The following is a 20369-nucleotide window of genomic DNA, read 5'->3' as shown; positions in this document are numbered from 1 at the left end:
ATTAAATCATGCTTTTCTCTCTTCATATGTCAGTTGTTCCATGTCCCTGCTCACTTTTAGTCATCTGTCTCTGCTCATCTTTTTATAAATATTATTAATCCTGTCATATTTAATAAGAAAACTTACTAATTCTACAAATTGATTAAATCTTTAATTGTTTTTCTGTGCGGGTATATGCATCCTCCAGGTTTCCACAATGTGGAATATTTATGTAAAAGAGTTTGAGTTATAATTCCGGTTTTTAACAAAAAGCATTTTAAATGTTCTCTATGAGCACATTAATCCTTCATGTTTCTAAACTACTTCTAGCTGCCTACTGGTGCAGGAAAAGCGTGGCTGTTGCTTGGTTTCAAAGGTGCTTTTTAAAAATTATTTTGTTTTTTTAAGTGTGGGAAAAGCAGAAGATAAGAAAGAGAAGCGAGATTTAAATTAGAGGGAAGCCTCATACTCAGAAAATCTTGAAGTCAAGTGTTTATTTTTACATACGCTTTGTGGTTTTAGAAAATTAGGTTGCAATTGCTTTTGTTCTTTCAATAGCATCATATTTCATAATCAGTGCTGCAACTAGTATTTTTAGTTATTGAATACCTGGCTATGTCTGTATTTTACTATAGCGGAGAACTAAAGGAAAAGGTATTGTCACACTTACTAAAAAATACTGCTTTTCTGTTGCAGTGTAAGACCTGCTCAGAGCCAAAACAAATAACTAGTTCCTCTGCAATTTATAACAACCCCAACCTAATCAAACCAATTCCAGTGAAGCCTAGTGAAAATCAGCATCAACGAATATCTCAGCAAAGCAAGGTAAAATGTTTTGTGTGTTTTCTGACTAGTGCTGCTGTAGTTGAGTAACCATGTAGGAATATTTGAGTCGGAAGGTCAGTGCAAGAATTTGAGGTGGAACCATTCTGAGGAATGTTTTTAATGCAAAACTAATGTTTTATAAAAAGCTCCCCAACCCCCACCATATGATGTGGAAGCATGTAAATTAAAGGCATACTATCCTGATGGAACGAAGGAATACTAGTCTTTCAAATTTCAGATACTGCTTTGATTGCAAGCTGGTCTAGTCAATTGCTGGACCACAGTTTGTGTGTTCTTTTTTTTTAGGTGAATTCAGTTAATCTAAATAAAGAAAAGTCTCTTGATATATCATCAAGCTAAATCACACTGCAAAATCCTAAAAGCTGAATTCAGCTGTGACAGGGGGACGCACAAGAAGCGGCCCTACTTCATACATGGGGAGATTTCTGTCTGTTACTAATATTGTACTGATAGCTGAAAGGGAAGATGCTCTTTCATAGTATTTAAAGTAAAGCCACTGCTCTCTCTCAGATTCGCTGATTTTCTCCCACATTAGCAGCTTGACAACTGTCGTCTTGCCCTTCCTATGTGACAAAACTATTAAAAACCCTCTTGGGAGGAAAACACATAGCAGTTTCTCAGCTTTTCCTTGAATACTGCTGGCTAAATACTGTCACCACTTAATGTAACTTATGCATGAGGGAACTACATTTACTTTTTTCCTCTGTCCCCTCACAGAATGTGGATTCTGAACCACAGCACTTGTCTTTGACAGCACTGTTTGGAAAACAAGAAAAGCCAGATGTCTCAGAACCACTTAATAAACAGCACCAAGAGAATCTTCCTCTTAGGCAGGGTGTGGTACGTTCACTGTCCTATGAAGAACCTAGCAGGCATTCGCCCTCTGCAGAGAAACAGCTTTGCCCCGCCATTCAGAAGCTTATGGTGCGTGGGACAGACCTTCATCCGCTTGCTGAGTTTCCTGAGAACCCACTCTGTGAAAATGGCAATATCCACCCTGTGGGTGAGACTTTCACAGGACTCTTCCAACCTGTGACTTCTCATGGTATTGCGGCATCTCATGTAGTTCAGGATACTGCTGGCACTCAGAGCCTATTACAGAAATTACAGAGTCAGTCAGGGTCAGTGACTAAAATGGACCCTGGTGCAACAGGATCTGTGAACTCGACAGCTTCTGTGTTCAGCAGGACTCCTGCTGCTGTTGGAGCACCAGCAGCAACAGTAAATAATAGGAGCCAACCACCTTTGGTGTATTTCAATGGTTCCCTACCAGGCCAGACTTTAGAGTCTCAGACACTTGGTAAAGAACAGTCCAAACTTCCTAGACAGCCACTTTCTCTCTCTGGCAATCAAGCAGCCAATTCTGGGGTGATTTCACCTCAAGAGTTACTGAAGAAACTCCAGATAGTGCAACAAGAACAACAGTTGCATGTATCCAGCAGACCAACCTTGGCAGCTAAGTTTCCTGTTGTTACTCAGAATACCAATACGCTGAAACCACTGGAATCCTGGATAGAAAAGGCACCAGGTACAGAAAAACAGAGCACTCTTCTTCAGGTAAATGGGAAACTTCAACAGTTAAATAAATAAATAAAAACCTAGCAATCTTTTGAACTTGGTATTTTGTAAGGTTAGTCTTTGTTTCATTTTGGCCAGTCTATCCTTGTTACTATCTTACCACATGTTGCACATCATTCATTTTGCATGTGATAATTTAACAACATCAAGTAAGTTCTGATTTACCAAGCTGTGATATTGTAAATACTGAAGGCTACATCTCTTGCACATCAATAATGACCGAAAATACTGCAATCTTGGGTTTTTCCAGAGGCACTTTGAAAAGTCACCTAGTTTTCAGTTGCCATACCTCAGGTTGTTTTGCTGGTTACTGAGTGTAATATTTTGGGTTTAATAATTTCTCTTACAAAATTAGTCATAGCTTTCTCTGTGCAGGTATACATTCCTTTGTATGCCAGTTGCTAAAGGTGCTTAAAAGGTCACTTATTTTCTAACAGCAGATTTTTGAAGTACATGTATATCAATTAATTAGTTATCTTGTACTGTAACTTCTAGCTATTCATTAGTTATTTTTTTTATTACTATGTATTATTTTGAAAAAAGTCCTTGTGCCTGAATGCCTTCAAAAAAACCAAAGCCCTTAATTCTGGAAATTGTGACCTGAAAAGTCAGATTGGTGTCTTAAAAAATTCAGGAGATGATAAGAGACTGTGTCTCTCTCATGACTGCATTTTTCTGTTCTTTAGAAAAGTATCATGTGCAATTACAAAATGTCCCATCCTGGACAACTACTGTCTTTGCTAACAGCTTCATTTTCTGTAGGATCTTCTACACTTGAGTGTCTGTAAATGTCCTGTTTGGGGATGCAGCTAAGCCACTTTTAACTTCCTTTATTGTGGACAGACTGTCCACAAGACTTGTGTTGTACTGGAGTCTGACTTGTATTGGAGTCTAGAAGTTACTTATCCAAATGAAAAAGCATTCACCTTTTCAATGTAGAGTTCAAAAGCTGCTTTTCTATTGCAGCTTCTTAAAAACCTGAGTGAAAGACTACAGAATACTTCAGCATGCTCCAAGAATCCTCCTTATTCTAGAAAGTTATCCCACACACAAAGATGCTGAAACAGTCATTTAACAATTAAGGGCCACATCCGTCACTAACATTGTTACAGGTCAAGATTTCTCATTCTGTGAGAGAGGTCAGAGGAAGATCTGTTTGATATAGCAAATAGCCATCATTATTTTTATTCTTTTAATTAAAGCAGCATGACTTTGAATCTGTGTGAAAGAGTTTTGGGGGGATTAGTCATTGAAATTATTCGGGATCAGTTGCTTACAGATGGTAATCTGACTTTCCAGGGGAGTGCTAATGAATAAAAAGAGGATCCAGAGTCACAAAAATTTACTTCTGTTTTCACTGGGAATGGAACTTGCCTGCTGTAAATGAAAGAAATTGTCTGATTCACTGGTACATGTACTGATAGCATGGAGACATAAGACATTTCTACTTCAAAGCTAAAAGTAAAATGAGGCAAGTGCCAGGCTATACATTATAAGTCAGTATGCATAAATAAAAAATGGCAAATATGCTGATATATTTTCAAATGAAAAATCCATATAGATGCTGATATGGCTAATGACTTTGTATATATTTGAAAAAGAAAATGATGCCAACATTAGTTGCAATATGGAAAGGGAGTTACTGACATAATGTAATTTCAATAATTTTACTGCTTGAGTACGAATAGAACAATAGCTTGTGAGAAGAGAAGAAGTCTTCGCTGGAGCAAGTCTTATTCACTGTGATTATCGCTGCAAGTTTGCCTTAAAAAAAAAAAAAAAAAAAAAAAAAAAAAAAAGCAGCAACTAAGGAGACTCTCAGTCTCACTTTGCATGGCTGTGAGCAGACCACGTAGATTGAGACTGCCTAGGAGTGGTTTCACAGACTGACACAGCCACAGCTGCTATCAAAACAGTATTAGATGCAGTTCTTCCGACACTTTTAGTATGGCTTATGAGATTTAATATATAGACTAAAAATGGTAATGAAAGTAGGCCTAATTATTGTTTAGGACACCTAAAACTCTGCAATCTGGAAGGAATGGCCTCTTTCACATGCAGCAGATTGCCAAAAAAGTAAAAGGGGAGAAGGCTAAAAATGAAGGAACGTGTCTGTGTTCCTGTAGAATGCCATGAATTAGCCACATGAAATATGCCTACTTTTGAAAAAAAATTGGAAGGTGAAAATTTGAAACAACTTTTAAAACCAACATTAATCTTTTTATATCATCCTTGCTGTAGACCAGAGGCTTTAAGTGCTGCCATGCCTGCAGACATTCAAGTGAAATTGAATTGGCACAAATATACCTGCACATGCTCATGCAAAATTGATCAAAGCAGATTCTGACAACAAATGCAGCAAAAGGTTTGTTCTCTGTAATTATTTATCTTTTGGTATTGCCTCTCTACTACAATTCAGCATACAGAAGAAGCAAATTCTAAAAAATCTGGCAGGAATAGAGAGGTATCTGGACAGTGTCTGTTGTTGGAAAAATTGTATTAAAGGAACACCCTAAATCCATCAGCAGCACTAAGAAAATGAAAGCCATAGTCTTTTCCACAATTGACACATTACGAGTCCAAGTTTAAATTGGCTTCTGCTGCATTTCCATATGGTGTAAGAACTGTGATCTCCCACATAGAAAGGAAGAGACCAGTTACAAAAAAAAAAAAAAAAAAAAAAAAAACCAGAAAAAAAGCAAAAGCTGAAGAATAATACTTGGAAGCATTCAGTCTGGTGTGGTGCCAGCTCTATTCGATAAAGTATTCCTTATGTGGACAGTGAGTAACGTGTGCTTCAGATGCAATAAAAAAGCATTAATCTGCAGTGGACTTTTAAGCATATGCTTAGCGTTAGGCATGAGTTATCCTGATTATAGATACATGCATGCTTAAATGTTTATGTTAATCAGAATTTGGTTTTTAAAGTGCTTACAATAACCTTGACACAAATTTATCTTTTCTTCAGAAGGACACTTACCTTGCAGCCCATTTTTCTCATCTCTTGGAGCATTTTGCATTAAGAATGTATTTTTTACATAGTGTTACATCTTCTGAATATGTGCATAGTACCTAGTATCTTTGGTGTGAGCATCATGCCATTACCTCTCAATTGTCCTGACTGTGGTTTCAGCATGAGATTTAAAACATGCACGGGAGGAATGCAGATAGGTACATTAAACTTGTTTTGAAAAGTAATTTAAGATTCTGTAGTTAAACAATAGTTGAAAAATTCTGAATTAAACTTGAAAGACAAAGCAATGTTAGCATTGTAGCCAGCTTTATTTTAATAGTAACCGTCTTTAAAGTTCCTGAACCATTCTTAGATTAAATGTTCTCAGTTTTAAGTAATGCCACTAAAAACAGTTAGAGGCCTACAGCACCCACCAGGTGCTGATGTTCCAGAGGGGCACTTGATGCACATGGGATTCTGCACATGGAGGAAGCAACAGAGGGTGCCAGTTTGCATTACAGGAGATCCAGTGCATTCCTTAGTTCATGGTGTTACGTGAATTTGCCAGCTATCATGTTGCCTAGCTGCCAGCATCCACGCAGAATATCAAACAGGTATCTTAGCATTTGTGCTTCAGAGAAGGAAAACTATGTTACAACGATTATTTTGCACATTTTTCATTGTTTTTACTTCACTGCTGCACAACTGATGGTAGACACCTACTGTGTTATTAGTGACTCAGAGATTTAAGTATTGACCTGATAAAGCTGGAGATAATTCAGTAGAGGCTGGATGAACAAGCAAATCACTTTAGATTCTGTGGGAAAGAAGTTGATCAACAGCATTTTGGAAGGGCTGTTATGTCTTGTGAGAAATTACTCAAAGCTGAAAGATTGGCCCAAAGGCTATTAATGTCCCTACAGAGCATTTTCAGTGATTTCAGCAAAAGCATGGTGCTATAGGAATTGCACTAGTATTGCCAAGATCAGCATCCCATTTTCAAGTAGGTATCAGTTGTCCCAGTGACTGAAGGTGATCCGAACTAAATCTAAAACAAGAATTTGCCTTTATGTTTTTTAAAAAAAAAACATGTTGTTTACGTAAAAGTTTAAGTGGCAGAAGCTTTGAGCATGAACTGTTAGCAGGAAAGTACATTTTAATGTTTGCGTACAGAAACAAATGCTATGCACTTAAAAAATGATACATATATTTTCTATTCTTCTGACACAAATATTTTAAGTTTTGCAGTAACCTGTATATATTAGCTGTGTCACCAGTAGATGGCAATATTGCTTATTCCATATAGTTTCCATATGCTTGGCAAGTCCTACCAAAAAGCTGTTTCTATCCAGAGAAAACAAATAATTTTTCATATGTCTTTTAAACCACAACATGTATAAGTGTTTGACAGTAGTAACTGTATATTATTAAGAGCACAGTTTGTCTTGGGTTTTGTTTATTTGCCTTGGACTCTAGAGAGAAATGTTTTTTGATTTTGAAGGACATGTCATCTGGGTCTTTGACACAGTCTGTTGTAGATTCAGCTATATTAGTGGGACAGTTTATCTCCTCCAGCTGCTCACCACCATCCCTTTGCTGAAGGTTCGTGCCCTTGGAGAGCAGTTTGTATATGTATTCTTTAAATCGCATTAGGAAGAATCATCTGGTTTAAGCAATCCCTGCCAATTTTCCTTGAGGTAAATTAAAGAGAAGGTACTTCAACAGCATGGATGAGTAGAGCAGAAACATTGTGATAAGCATCTGGAGGTAGTCAATCTTCCACAGGCAGGAGAACAATCTTCTCACTTACAGGAGAACATCTGTGCACAGTCTGAAGGTCTCGCTCCAGAGAGGGATGTCACTTTGGACTTACATTGGTTTTCTTCTGAAATGAACATTGTTTTTCAAGCATAGGTGCACAAACATATGCACTACCTTAATTTTGAAGCAAACCTACAATGAGTTAGGAATACCTTAACTCATTCAGGAGCTTGTAACACAGACCTGATGATTGCTGTTACGATTATGTGCCATGGGGTAGGAAAAAGGCTGTAGGTCAAGAGTTTTGTTTTTAAGTAGTACTCTATTGAAGAAGCAGAAACAATATTTACCTAAAACATGAACTGGGAGATTTTTTGCATTAGGTGCATATTGCATGTTTTCTAATATCCATGAGTCTTTTCTGACACCTAGTCTTTCTGCTTCCTTAAATTTTGTGTAAAACAGCATGAGATCTCAATCCTCCTCATTTCTATTTCTCTTTGTATTGTAGTCTAACTAACATTGTTCAGAAATGTCTTGGGTAGAACAATCATAACTAGGAGTGAGACAAGCTACAAAAATATGAATGTTCTTTAATATTACACTATGTTGTTTTGCATACCTAGGAGGTAAACCTCAGTTTTATTTTCTTAATTTTTCTTCAAAATTGAAATGTAACCAGGACACAGAGTGAAGGGATTCAGTAGCCTTTCACCTTCATACAGTAGCAATAAATCATGCTCCAGTCCAAAAGAGAGGAGCTTTGGTGAGCTCATATCAATTCCTTTGTATGTTCTGTTCTTTGAAAAAAAGATAGGATACTTGAATAGCAAGGAGATGGCTGATTAGGACTAAGATTTATTACTGGAATTACCTGGAGAGAGCTCTAATATCTGCAAACTGAGTGAATAAACTTTGTTATGTTGTATATTAAATCTGATAGTATTTGCTAGTCCTGTATGTTTTACCGTTCCAAGACACATTGCAAAATTTAAAAGCAAAAATTCTTTGACACATATCTTTGCAGGTTGCATGGATATGATACTGAGGGAACTTGCAGAACTACTGCAGTATCAAGGTTTTCTTTCTCTTTGAGGGCCTTTTTGGTTTTGTCAACCGCGTGTTGGTTAGGAGTCAGTTCTGTTTCTGACAGTGCCACCAGCTCACTGTGGCTCTTAAGATAAATTACTTAATCTGTTTTCTTTCCCCTCTCCTTAAGTAAAATGAGAAGAAAAAAATATATACATATGTATTTACTTATAAAGTAATTTGAAAGTTATAATTGGAAAGTACTTTCTAGTGTTGGGTACAAAGATTAGTCTTTAATAGTGATATTTGCATGTAAGTATATTGTCAAAGATTAAACTTAATGACTGTCACTATGTAGAAGACTTTACAGCTGCGTTCTCTAAGAGTGCTGATATTTAATAGTAGTCTGATTTCTGTAATAAAATGCTCTTGCCCTAAGATGATTTGCCTATCCAACAGACTTAATCACACTTGTGAATCCATTGCTGCAGTCTTAAATTGGATGGAAGACCTTTTAATCTGGAAATAGATCATATAAGTGGTGCTGAGCTGGAGTTTCACCTAACTGTATTGATCTCCAGCAGTCTCTGTAACTGTTGCTAATCAGTCTGCAGTTTTCATCATCTTTATTCCCATACAATTAAGTAGATAGGTTTAACTGATGACTTTATTTTCATATGGACAGGTCATCTCACCACAACGCATTCCTGCCACTGTGACTCCTACCTTATTGATGTCCCCAATGGTGTTCACTCAGTCCACACCTGCTCCACCAAAAGCAAATGAAAGTGGGCGGTTAGCAGCAGCAAACCAAGAACCTGCTGCTAGCTCAGCTAGCCTTCTCCTGCCACTGCAAACCCCAGAGCCATCTGTGGTCAACAGCAGCTCAATGACAAAGTTGCAGCTCCAGGAAACACTTCTACACCTGATCCAGGTAAAGTGCCAAGAATTCTCCTACTTCGCTTAAAATCCTGATTCCTGTTCTGATATAAGCACCCTATAATCGGTTGCATCCGTCTGTCTAGAGGCTAAATGAGTAATTAAAATACATGTTGAACGTTGTTCTACTTAATGGTTGCATGTTAACAGAGCGCTATGGTGTAGACTGGGGATGTGATAGCCTCTCCCTGCACACTGCTGGCTTAACTGCATTTTGATTAATGCATCTGACTTTGGATTCAGGAAAGATAATAAATTTGACAGAAAAGAACAAAGATGACCAAAAGCTTCATAAGGTCGTCTTATGAGCCAGAGAGATATCTATTATATTTTTAGCTAAGGATAAATAATGGTCGATTATCCTAGCTGCCAGATATTTCAGAGATGCATGTTAGCAGTAAGAGGAATTCAGATGGGAAATTAAAATTGCAGGATGAGTGTGAGCAACTTCAAAGTATGGGTTAGATAACCTAAGAATATACTAGTTCAGTTTATTCAATGTAATTCTCTAGTTCAAATGCTAAAATTCCTTTTGCTGCAGTTTATCAGGTTTAAATGTGACAAAGCGTTACCAACATCATGTATGAGATGATTGTTTACTGCTTTGGGATGATATGAGTGATTATGAATATTTTTTTCCTTAACTTGCCATGTGATGAATATCTGAAGAGTAGACATTGAGGACACATTATGTAACTAAAGACCTGGCTACAAAGCACAAGGAATAGAGACGCAGGTTTAAGGGTCCAATTTGTAGGCCAAAACTATGTGCCTGTATGGCTTTGGAATAAAAAAGTCATTACTGAAATGTTGAAGTTACTTAAAATGCAATTTCAGTTATAGACCCAGAAAGAAAATAGTATCTTTAACAAATCAGAGGCTTTTCTCATTTTCCCCTGCACTTGTAGTTTGGGATTAAAAAATAAAAATATCACATTATCCTGTCTTTACATACTTTGAGTATCTGGATAGTAGTAAAACCATATATGAAGTTAAAAAAGAAACTAGTCAAGGAAAATTGGATTTAGTCTACTAGTATATCTGTCCCTGCTGTTCTTGGTGATAGTTAGGATTAACTGAGTTACCTGGAAATTATTTACTTCCAATTTCTTACCTGTTATTTGCCATTATATAAAACCGCAATCTCAAATGCTCCTGATTTTCCTCAAATAGTATCTTGATTTTAATTATCCTCATATGTTCATGTGAGCTACTTAGAATCATAGGATTATTTAGGTTGGAAAGGACCTTCAAGATACTTAGGACATTCTTTCTTAATGTGGGTTGACCACTCTTGCAAAATGATCTTCAGGAGGAAAAAGTTAAACAAGCAATAATGAGCAGCATCAATTAGGAGCATTAAGTCTAAAAGAGTTAAACAAGATGCAAGGATTTGCCCAGGTGGGATTTAGTATAGGATCAAAACCCAGGGTGTTTCACTGTTCCTTCAGACATGCTTGGAATTATGACTGACCTAATGGAGGAACCTACTTAAGGAAATCCCTAGGTAAATGAGGGCAAAGAGAAGAAATGACAGGGTTTTATCATCACTGTATTATCATGCAAGAGTTAAATTCACTGTGAGTTTGGAAAATCTGCTTTCTGTGTACTCATTAATTCTTATAGAGATACAGACATGTTTGCTGCAGTAAAGTTGATATTCACGTCCGGTTCTTCTAAGGCTACTAGCAAGGCTTGGAAATAATACATGTTTTTTGGTAAAGGAAATAGCTTTCCTATTGCTCACTTTTTAAAATAGAGTAAGGTTGAGAAGTATCTGGTCCATGAAATGGAAAAATCTTCTAATCTCTTCACTCAAAACGCCTCTCATGCACTAACAATTACCTGTTTTGTTTTTCAGAATGATGACAACTTCTTAAATATTATTTATGAAGCATATCTCTTCAGTGTGAGAAAGGCGGCAATTAAAAAGTCTCTGTGAAAGATGATTTTTAAATTCAATTACTATTGCTTCCTGAACTCCAGGAAAAAGGTTTCAAATTTTTCAAGTATGTTTATGTTTAAAGAAATGAATGGTCTTAGGTATTTTACATACACATAGATTTTGCTTGTTGGCAACTACATGCTGTACTGAGAAAGAAGTGAGCAGAAACAGATTGTGCCTTTAGGGAGCGGAGTGTCACGATACTGAAGACTTAATCACAAAATATCTTAAATTATTTTTCTTATATTGGTCCATACTTAGAATCGGTTTCCCTGCATAAGGAATCAGTTCTCAGAATTCAGTTTCCTTTTTTACTTGCAGCGTGGTTATTCATTGACTAGGTATTTGTCATGGATTTTCTCTGGGAGACGTCACATGCAACTGTCCCGATGAACGTGCCCATCTCTGACCACATGGTGGCAATGTTGGACTATTTTTAGGAACGTGAAAATCTGGGTGAAATCTTGGAAGGGAAAGTCTTGGGCAGGCTGATCTATCATCGTACTTAGTTGTCTACAAAGCAATTCAGAAGAAATGTCATGACTTTCCCCAAAAATTTTGTAGAAAAATCTTTTTCTATTTTAACAAGAATATTTTTAGCTAGCTGTAGAAATGGGACTCTGCAGGTGTTTTGAGGAGTTGGGGGGAGGGTTTGTTTGTGAATGTACTCACTATCAACATAGCTCTGGGGTGGCACTGGATTCATGTTTCTATTATTCCAGATCCAATCTGCATTATTATAAGCAATGTACAACTTTGTTAAGGGGAAGGCTACCAGGTGTAAAAGTCCTATTAATTTTTTTTCAGTGTGTTCCTGGAGCACAGCGATTTCATTGGTCCATTTCTAAAGAAAATAAAATGGATAATCGATACTATGTGCTGATTTCATTTTATTGTACCATGGACTATGTATTTAGAATTGTTGGGTCACTTGTATTTGTATGACTTTAAAATGTTTTTACACTTGGCAGAAGATACATGAGGTTTTAAATCAATTAGAATAAATGACTGAAAGAAATTTTATGTATATTTTTATTAGCATCTGCTGCTTAAGTGCTAGTTTACTACAGTTTAGGAACCCAATGTTATTGCTGAGGAGGCATTTCTTTTGTGGGCGCAGAGAACCCAATGTGTAATCCATAAATGAGTATACACTATTCTTTACTACAGGCATTGATGTAGGCACAACTCAGTAGCCTCATCTGTGAAGGTTCTTCAGTGTAAATTAGGGTGCACTTTTAAAGTAGTATAGTCGTAATGATTCCAACAGTTCCCCCACCCCCCCATACATCTGGTTTTCTCTAGTGGAAGAGTGTGATTTGGGGGGGCAAGTGGATTTGCTCACATTCCTTGGGAAAGGCTCTAAATCAATATTTTAAAAAAAAGTCAAGAGCTACTTTCTTTATACACAACTGAATAACCCCAAGAGACTTGTGCCTATGAAACTGCTAGACTTTTCCTACACTAAGTAGCTCGTAGAAAGCAAGTTGTATTCTAGTTCCATTTTGTTACAAAATTGTTTATGATTCTTGCAGATTCAGTGAGAAGAACATGTTGAGCAGATACCAGGAAGGGCAGACTTTAAAGATAGCAAATCCTAATTCTAATCCTGTAGCCATAATAATTTATGTAGCCATTAAAATTTATGGGATTCTACTGAGTTAATTGGTATTATTTCTGAATGAACTGGTGTGGAAGAAATTGGAATCTACACAAAAGAGTTTGTATGAAACTAAATACATGCATAATTGGTGTCTGTGATGCTGGATTATCTGAGAGTGCAATTTAAAGATGATGGGGACACATAGTTAAGACCTCATTTGACATGTAGAACTTCTGTAATTGCTGGGTAGAAATAATCCTTAAGCATCTCAAGCTGTGTTTGTGATAGGTTTTCTAGTTATGGGGGAAACATTTTTATTTACAAAAAAGGCAAGTAGAAATTTTAAAAACATCCTTATTTATTGCTTTTCAGAGTAACATATCTTTTACAAAAATTAAAGGTATGTTTTTGAAAACATCTTCTGTTCACTCTTGGAGCTGTTGACAACAGTAGCATTGGCACTATCCTTGACAGGCTGAGCCTTATCTTAAAGCAGACAAGGATAGAGCTAATTCAGGGTTTCTTCTCACTGCCCTCTCTTCTGGTTACATCTACACCAAGTAACACTGACAGAGTTGGATTTCTCTCACTGTATTATGCTATAAGGGATTTCTGGGATTGTTCAGGAGGCATAAACTTGCCTTTTGTGGAGTGAAGAAAAGAAGGATAGTTGCTAAAGAAGTGAGGTGCTGGTTTAGCTGACTTGCATGCTTACCAAGAACAACAGAGGTAAGAAGATAGAACAGGCTCAGAAAGAAATTGTGAATTTCATTACAATGAACAGAAGAGGAAAAGTAGTGAGAGAATTCTAATGAGAAATGAAGCCAAACATTTCGTCTAGGTTTCCATTTCAGATGGCAGGTTCTGCTTCTTAGGAGGCGTTTGGGAATTGGAGACTGAGCTTGGAGTCATACTGGAGTGTAAAACTGTGCTGTGCCCCTTTCTCTCTTCTTTCTACTACAAACTGTCTTGGAAACCTGTGTCAGAAAAACGCTTTTTCCAGAAATATAGTTGTAGCCTTCCAGTACCATGGAAAAGCTGGAGGATCCTCACGTAATACTGAAAACTTAATGTCTGCTTTTTGGTATTGTGTTTTGTTTAATAGCTTTTTTTATCAGCTGGGACTGTCTCTTTATGCAGCCAGATCTGTGCATGATACCAAAAAGTTTATTTTGGGTTTGATAGATGACCTCTGAACTACAGTGGTTCTGAACACTCGGGTTCCCCTATTGGGGTTTTTTTTTTTTTGGTTGGTTGGTTTTTTTTAAGACACTGTTAGAACTAGGGAGCCCTTAAGCTAGTAAGACCTTTAGAGAGGTAAAGGCCACAGCAGTTAGGATTGCCTTTCTTTGGGTCTGTTTTCTTTTTTATCTTAAAAAGAAAAAAAGGTAGCAAACAAAAAATCAGAAGGTATGTAAGGATCACATTAACTCTGCTTTAGATGCTTCCACAGTATGCATGTGTAATATTTTTTATTGTCTGTGTGTTTTGTAATATATTGCTGATTTTGGGTTGTGAGTTTTTTTCTTCCAGTAGAATAAATACTTCGTAAATTGGGGCTTAGCAAGAATTCCAGAAGTTGCAGCAGTGCTTTATGCATTAATCCCAGTCTCAGCATTGAACTGATATTAGTTTTCAGTGTAGTTCCACTTAGCCACTGTCCACTTCCCTAGAAAATTCCACAGCTATTAAACTAGAGTGAGAAGGCAAGGAGTAGAAAGTCAGTGAAATAGTGAAGCATAATCTCTGTCAGTGTTTATCATGGAAATCCATAATATTCAGAGAAGGTGTCCAAATACTTGCTCAGGACCTTCTCACAGAAAATTCAAATTCTTAATTTGATTTTTATTCATTAGCTTTCTGTTGCTCCTCTATTTACTCCTTCTTGTTGCAGCTGCAAGGGTGATAATTAAAATTTTACAGCAAAATAAAATTTGCAGGAGCAGGATGCAGCTGAATAGGCAGGATGCTTCGTCTCCTCTGACAGCCTATTTAAAATGTGTCGAGCATTGAATTTCAGTCATAAAAGTGGTGAGTATTCGAGATATCTTTGTCCCTTTAGGATATTAAAATAATAGTTTAATATTTTAGCAAATGTGGAGATCTTTGCTGAGGAAAAGGCAAAATTAAAAGACATTTTTTAGTAAACATTTGAGCCTCTAATGTAGAATATGTTATGAGATGGCAGCTTTACCCAGAGGGATCCCTGAAACCTAGAAAAAGGCAAAATTCTAGTCCCGGAGATGAATAATGCACTAAAAAATTAATCCTTAGTCAACCTACAGTAAACTTTACTGCTAATCCTAAGGACTTTTAAGAGACTCTTACAAGTCCTTGCCTTTTCCAAACTGCTACGGATATCTCTAACAAGCTTGTTCTGGCCTCTAGACATAAATCTGTGCACAGCTGAGTTGAGATTATAGGAGGAGGGAGCTTAGCACGTACAAACAAGAGGAAGAAAATGTGGTTCTGCAAGACACTGAAGAAACAAAGGCTGTAGCTTTATAAATACTTTAAGCTGGCTCTGCTGCTGCTGAGGCAGCCTGTCCCAGCCACCCACTCCTAGCTGCTCATCCCACACTAGTCTTTCCTTCCTTTTTCCTTTGTTTTTCTCCTTTTTTGTTTTCATTAAGATGGCTACATTGTAAAATGTGTTGCAGCAGAATTAGTCGAGGTTAAGACTCCCGTGCAGGTGAGATTGGATTTAACCTAGATGAGTTCAGTGGGCAGCAGCCCAGGCACCTGTATCGGTGTATGGATGGGGTGTGCAGCTGTGGGGGTAAGTGGGTGGGATGTGGGGAGAGGGAAGTGGGGCAGGAGACTTGAGCTGCAGTACTGCCTTAAACTGACTTGAAGCTTTCGTGAAACTGTGATCTAAAGGCCTTTGCCTCTTCTCTGACATTAAGGCTCGGAAGATGCCACAAAGATCAAAATGTGACTTCGTTGTTATCCCCTACCTTGGCACTGTGTGGAAGTCTGTGAAAGTGTTTGCAGATACCCCCACAAAGGGTAGCTACTGTGCACGAGCCTAATCTCTCCAGGCTGTCTGCAGAGCCAGTGGAAAGACAGGATCTGCTTGAGGGCAAGTCTAAGTACAAACCTAATTTAGCTTGGGAGATTAGATTGACTGGGCTGAAGTTAGCCTTTGCAAACACCTTCCCCACCACCACCATCTTGAACTGAACAAGTACAGACATCAGAGTCAGCCCCTACCTTTCCTCACAATATGGCAGATGTTTGGGCGAATTTTCCCTTCCTTTTTTTTTTTTTTTTTTTTTTTTTTTTTTTTTAATTTAATGGAGATTGTACCATCAAACCTGAACAGACTGTTCAGATATAAATCTGCCCAGCATGGAAGTGAATGTGAAATGCAGGAACCAGATTGCTTTTGTATGTGTAGCTGAAAAAGCTACTGAAACAAGCAGGAAATAAGCACTGGAAAGATAAAAAGGAGAGAAAAAGAGAGATTTTTAGGTCATTTTAAAGAATAGCTTTGTAGCTGTTATGGAAAGAATTTGAGTTGCAAGTAATCTCCATACTTCTTCCTTTTAAAAGGCGAGCAACATCATAAAAACTTCCAAAGAATGAATTTAGAGTAAACATCTGGTATACACAATAGGAAGTCACTACACATTTTTTGAGAGCAGCAGCTTCAGTCATACATGTAATAAAAAAACATTTTTGAAACCCTTTGGGGCATATATTAATTAAAAGCCCTTTTTACTATATTTGGACACAAATTCCACAAAAAGCAAAGCAAGCTCTGAGTTCAGAACAATGTGTCTGCATGAACACCACCAGTCAATACAGGCGGAAGAAAAAACCCTCTGGCATGTGGTGACTAAACGAAAGTCAAGAAATAGAAAGGATGACATCTTACCATCAGCAAGAGAATAGCCTGCTTTCACGCCATGAGGGATCTATGGGAAATGATGGCAAAGTCCTACAGCTGCTACCTTGTGTATAGAGGGATGCTAATCCTGTCGTTAGATCCTACATAAATATTAACTCTTTTCTCGCCCAAGTACTGCCACCCTGCTCCCCAGGCCCATGTGCCCAATGCAGAGCTGCTACGCATTGCCTTGAACCGTGCTGCTGGTACAGCCACTGGTACGTATTTCTTCACCCGATACCTGAAATCTGCTTCTGAAACATACTAAAACAGAGAGAGATTACTGTTATGTCACTTCAGAAACCTACCAACCTGTGTGTATTTCTTCAGCACTTGCCTGTAAATACGTTTAGAGGGAGAGAGGAAAGGAGTGTGCAGGCTCTTGGCAGCGCTCCGAGCGCGGGGCTACTCAGGCTGGGAACAAAAGCTCTGTTTTCCTTCATTTTTACTGCTGCTTAGCAGCCTGGCTCACTAGCAGCCACCGCCTTTCCATTCAGAGCACTAGCCCCAGACCTACCGCTTGGTAAAAGTGCCTGCACTTCTCATTCATCTAAGAAAGGGGGGGGGTTTATGCCTGAGGCTCCCCTCTTGGGTTCTTATCAGGGAAGTCCTGCCTCTCCTGGCTTCTCCCATGGATGCAGCAAGCTGCGGCCAGGAGTTTGAATTAGAGGATCAGTCAGGCTGTAGTATCATAGCATAATTCAGGGATCCCATACTTATTAATGCTTGCTCTTTGGCAATAGAGGTGCAAGTCCCATCTCTTCTAGAGCTATGTTTGCAAGCAGAATCAACCACTTGTCCCTACTGTCTCACCCTCTTGTGATACGCCTTTCCCTTCCCCTCTTTCTACACCTGAAGACCAAAACCTAGTGCATCCAAGCAATGTGTCCTCTTTCCCACCACTGCCTCAATTCCTATAATCCCCACCTCCAGTTCCTCCAAAGCAGCTGCTCACAGGGAGATGTTTGCCCATGACTGCCATGTGAGCAAGCGCAAGCCATCACCATGTACTACTTTCAAGTAGTTCATATCCCACCAAAAATGTGCGCCACAACTTAGGAATGGCTGGATGATATCAGCAGGACCAAAAATGAAGATGATGACTGCTATAACAAATAAAAGCTTTGTTATCTTTACAAAAAGTTCCTGCAAGGATTATAAAACACGAGCTTCATTAAGGGAAGGGTAGAAGGAATGGGTAGAAACGTAAAGAAGATGAAGAGTCTCCAGATAACTGCTTTAACTGAGTAGTACGAAGAAACGCTGGCTATATACTCAACAAAATCCAGTAAGGTCTTTGGAAGGGTAGTGAATAATTATAAACAGAAGTGAAAGCTCAGTATTTTCAACTCACCTGTAGGAACAGAAGTGAAGGTGTGGAGATTGGAAGAGGAAGCAGGGAGATGGAAGAGCACAGATGAAACATGATTTTGTTCAGGAAAACTTTCACTTCCTTGTATAAAAGCAGAAATTTACACAGCATTAAAGTTCAGAAGAAACACTAAGCTAATCCCTTACTGTGGGGGGCTGCTAAATGCAGCAGAGAAACGTTCTTCAGTGTCAAGTGCATTGAACCAGCTGGATGACCAAAGATGAAGACAATAAGCACTCAGTTCTGAGACATCAGCAGGCAGTCAAAGCAGAGCCAGCTTTGCAAAGCAGAGCACTCTGCAAGTGCTACTGTGCATACCTTGAAGAAATCAGCTTATGAAACGGGGAAGATTTCAGAGAGAAAATACCAGCTTAGGAGGTGATACAAGAAGAAAAGTTGGGGGCTCTTCTTGTCACACCATAATAATGTTCAATTACACTGGTGCTGAAGGGCCAGGTCTGAAAGTATAGATGGTGGGGTGGGGAAGATGAGCAGGTTCATGTACAGAATGGAGGGACACTCTGGTCAATATCTAACCTATAGCAACCTGCTCTTTCTTTGGAAGTGGTGATTTCATAATCCACTAAAACATCTTTGGATGAAAACTTTTACATGATTTTAAAGGTTTTCTATTTCTTACACATATTTTCTATGTCTTCAGCATTGCTCTGAAAGTGCTTTTACACAAATAGCTAGATAGATAAAAAGTATCTAGAAGTGCTTTTTATACAAATTACCCTTGCAAAGCAGAGAGAAGGAAGTAATATCTCCATTTGAAATGGACATGAAGAGTGGTTCCGTAATGGATTTATGGAGGTCACAGAAGAAGTCAAGAGGCAAAGGCAGAGACTAATGCTCAGTCATACCTCACTGGGGCTTCGCTTGTTTCTCCATCGCTTCATTTTTGTTTGTGGCAAACAGATAAATCCCTCAATCCAGCCCAAACTGCTCTGTTTCCCAGATGCAGCAGTTCATAAGAGATCAGCATGTTGTGTAGGTGGGGAAAACTGGAAGAAGCAAGGAACAGATAGAGGCAACAGCAGCAACCTAGCGACCAAAAATGAGTCCTGACAAATGCAGGATTTCTGATGTTACATTTTTTCCCTTTGCAGGTGCTATATGACCCAGCAGGAATCCCTTCCCTTCTCCCTTCCTCTGCAGCATCCCGCAGGCTGGCATGTGACAGCCTGGTGTGCCCTCTGCCTGTTGTAGGCCAGACGAATGAACAAAGCCAGCAGGAATGAATGGAACAGAGACACTATTTTCATATGCTATTCCTGTATTGATCAAAAAATAAATTACTGTTGGTCCGAAATGTACTCTCTCTAGCTGTGTAATAGAGGCCACACTAAAGAGGCCTGTCAGTGCAAGTTTCCCATTATCCTTCCTGTCCTATTAGCATCTGCTCTTCCCTCAGTTCTTTGCTCAGAGTCTCTGATGTGATTTGCGACGTGCTGCTGACAAAGCTCCCGTTGCATTTCCTCCTTAGAAATCTTCTTCTCTGCCAGATGACTGCAGCAGCTCAATGGGAGTCTTAAAGGTTTTTTGATGGTCTGTCCAAAGGTGAGCAATTGCTACTGGCATTTTAGAAAAGACCACAATTAACAGAAAGTCCATTTTCAGTGGCAGAGGAAAAGGAAAAACCTCCCATATGTTAGCTACTTCCCCTCAAACACGAGTTTGCCAGAATAGGTTGCGCTATTCGGCTTTTGAGAACTGTTTCTGCCCCTGTCTTTTGCCACCCCAGTCTTCATGCTTCATAGAAAGCCCACAGACCAGCATAGTGCTGCTTAGCAATGCCGAAAACCACTGTGGGTGATGAAACATCTTCCTGATTCCTGAATGCAGCAACTTTTCACCTTGTCTACATAGAGCCCCTGTGCAGAGATTGAGCTCACTGTGTGCTCTCAAGCAGATTATCTGCGTTAGTTTCTACACTTTCTTGGCCCTGAACTGCCATACACACAACTCACAATTTTCTAGTGCTAATAACAATTTTCTACTTGGTTAACATGTGCAGCAGTGTACTAAATCCAGCTAATCGGTATCTTCTCTGCCAAAAAGCAGGAAAAGGGCTCCATGGCTATTCTAGCCTGTCAGCTTTCCTAGCCCTCCTGAGCAATCAATTCTAAGGAGTTCTAGTTATATCAATCTCCTCTGCTTCCATCTTATTCCATACTAGATGCGTTAGGTTATTTTTTTTTATCTTTTAGCCCAGGTATGACCAGCAGCATGCAGTATTTGAAAGTCTGCTGGCCTCCCCGCAGTGTTTTGGGAGGACTGTGAAAGCAGTGAGCTCCTTTCTTTCCTGATCACCCTCAACAGATGTTCATGTCAGTGAGATGAGAAAGAACAACAGCCTGCCCTTTGCTGCTGGAGACCAGCCTTCGAGGGAAGGCGTTGGAAGTGAATAACCTTTGCAGTTTCTGTTTCTGCCTGGGTAGACAAGGAGAAAGCAGCTGTTGGTAGATG

General features: G+C 38.7%; 1 protein-coding gene across 6 annotated transcripts in view; it reads left to right on the top strand.

Annotated features, from left to right (window-relative positions):
* The window catches only part of DCP1B (decapping mRNA 1B), a 54031-nt gene extending 34819 nt beyond the window's left edge, over positions 1–19212 (top strand). For 3 of the 6 annotated variants that reach the window (XM_030040302.1, XM_030040304.2, XM_030040303.2), the window contains exons 6-9: positions 676–804; positions 1543–2382; positions 8832–9080; positions 10947–12048. In XM_030040302.1, coding sequence (XP_029896162.1) covers positions 676–804; positions 1543–2382; positions 8832–9080; positions 10947–11027 — 1299 coding nt within the window. In that variant the 3' untranslated portion in view covers positions 11028–12048. Of the gene's footprint in view, positions 1–675; positions 805–1542; positions 2383–8831; positions 9081–10946; positions 12049–14573 lie in introns of those variants that run through there. The other 3 variants (XR_005934228.1, XR_005934229.1, XR_005934227.1) reach the window with 3 other exon arrangements.
* Positions 19213–20369: the final 1157 nt, after the last annotated feature.

Source organism: Aquila chrysaetos, chromosome 17 (genome assembly GCF_900496995.4).
Source record: "Aquila chrysaetos chrysaetos chromosome 17, bAquChr1.4, whole genome shotgun sequence".
Lineage (NCBI taxonomy): Eukaryota > Metazoa > Chordata > Aves > Accipitriformes > Accipitridae > Aquila > Aquila chrysaetos.
The sequence above is the reverse complement of the archived record's forward strand: the minus strand, read 5'-3'. Positions and strand labels throughout refer to the sequence as shown.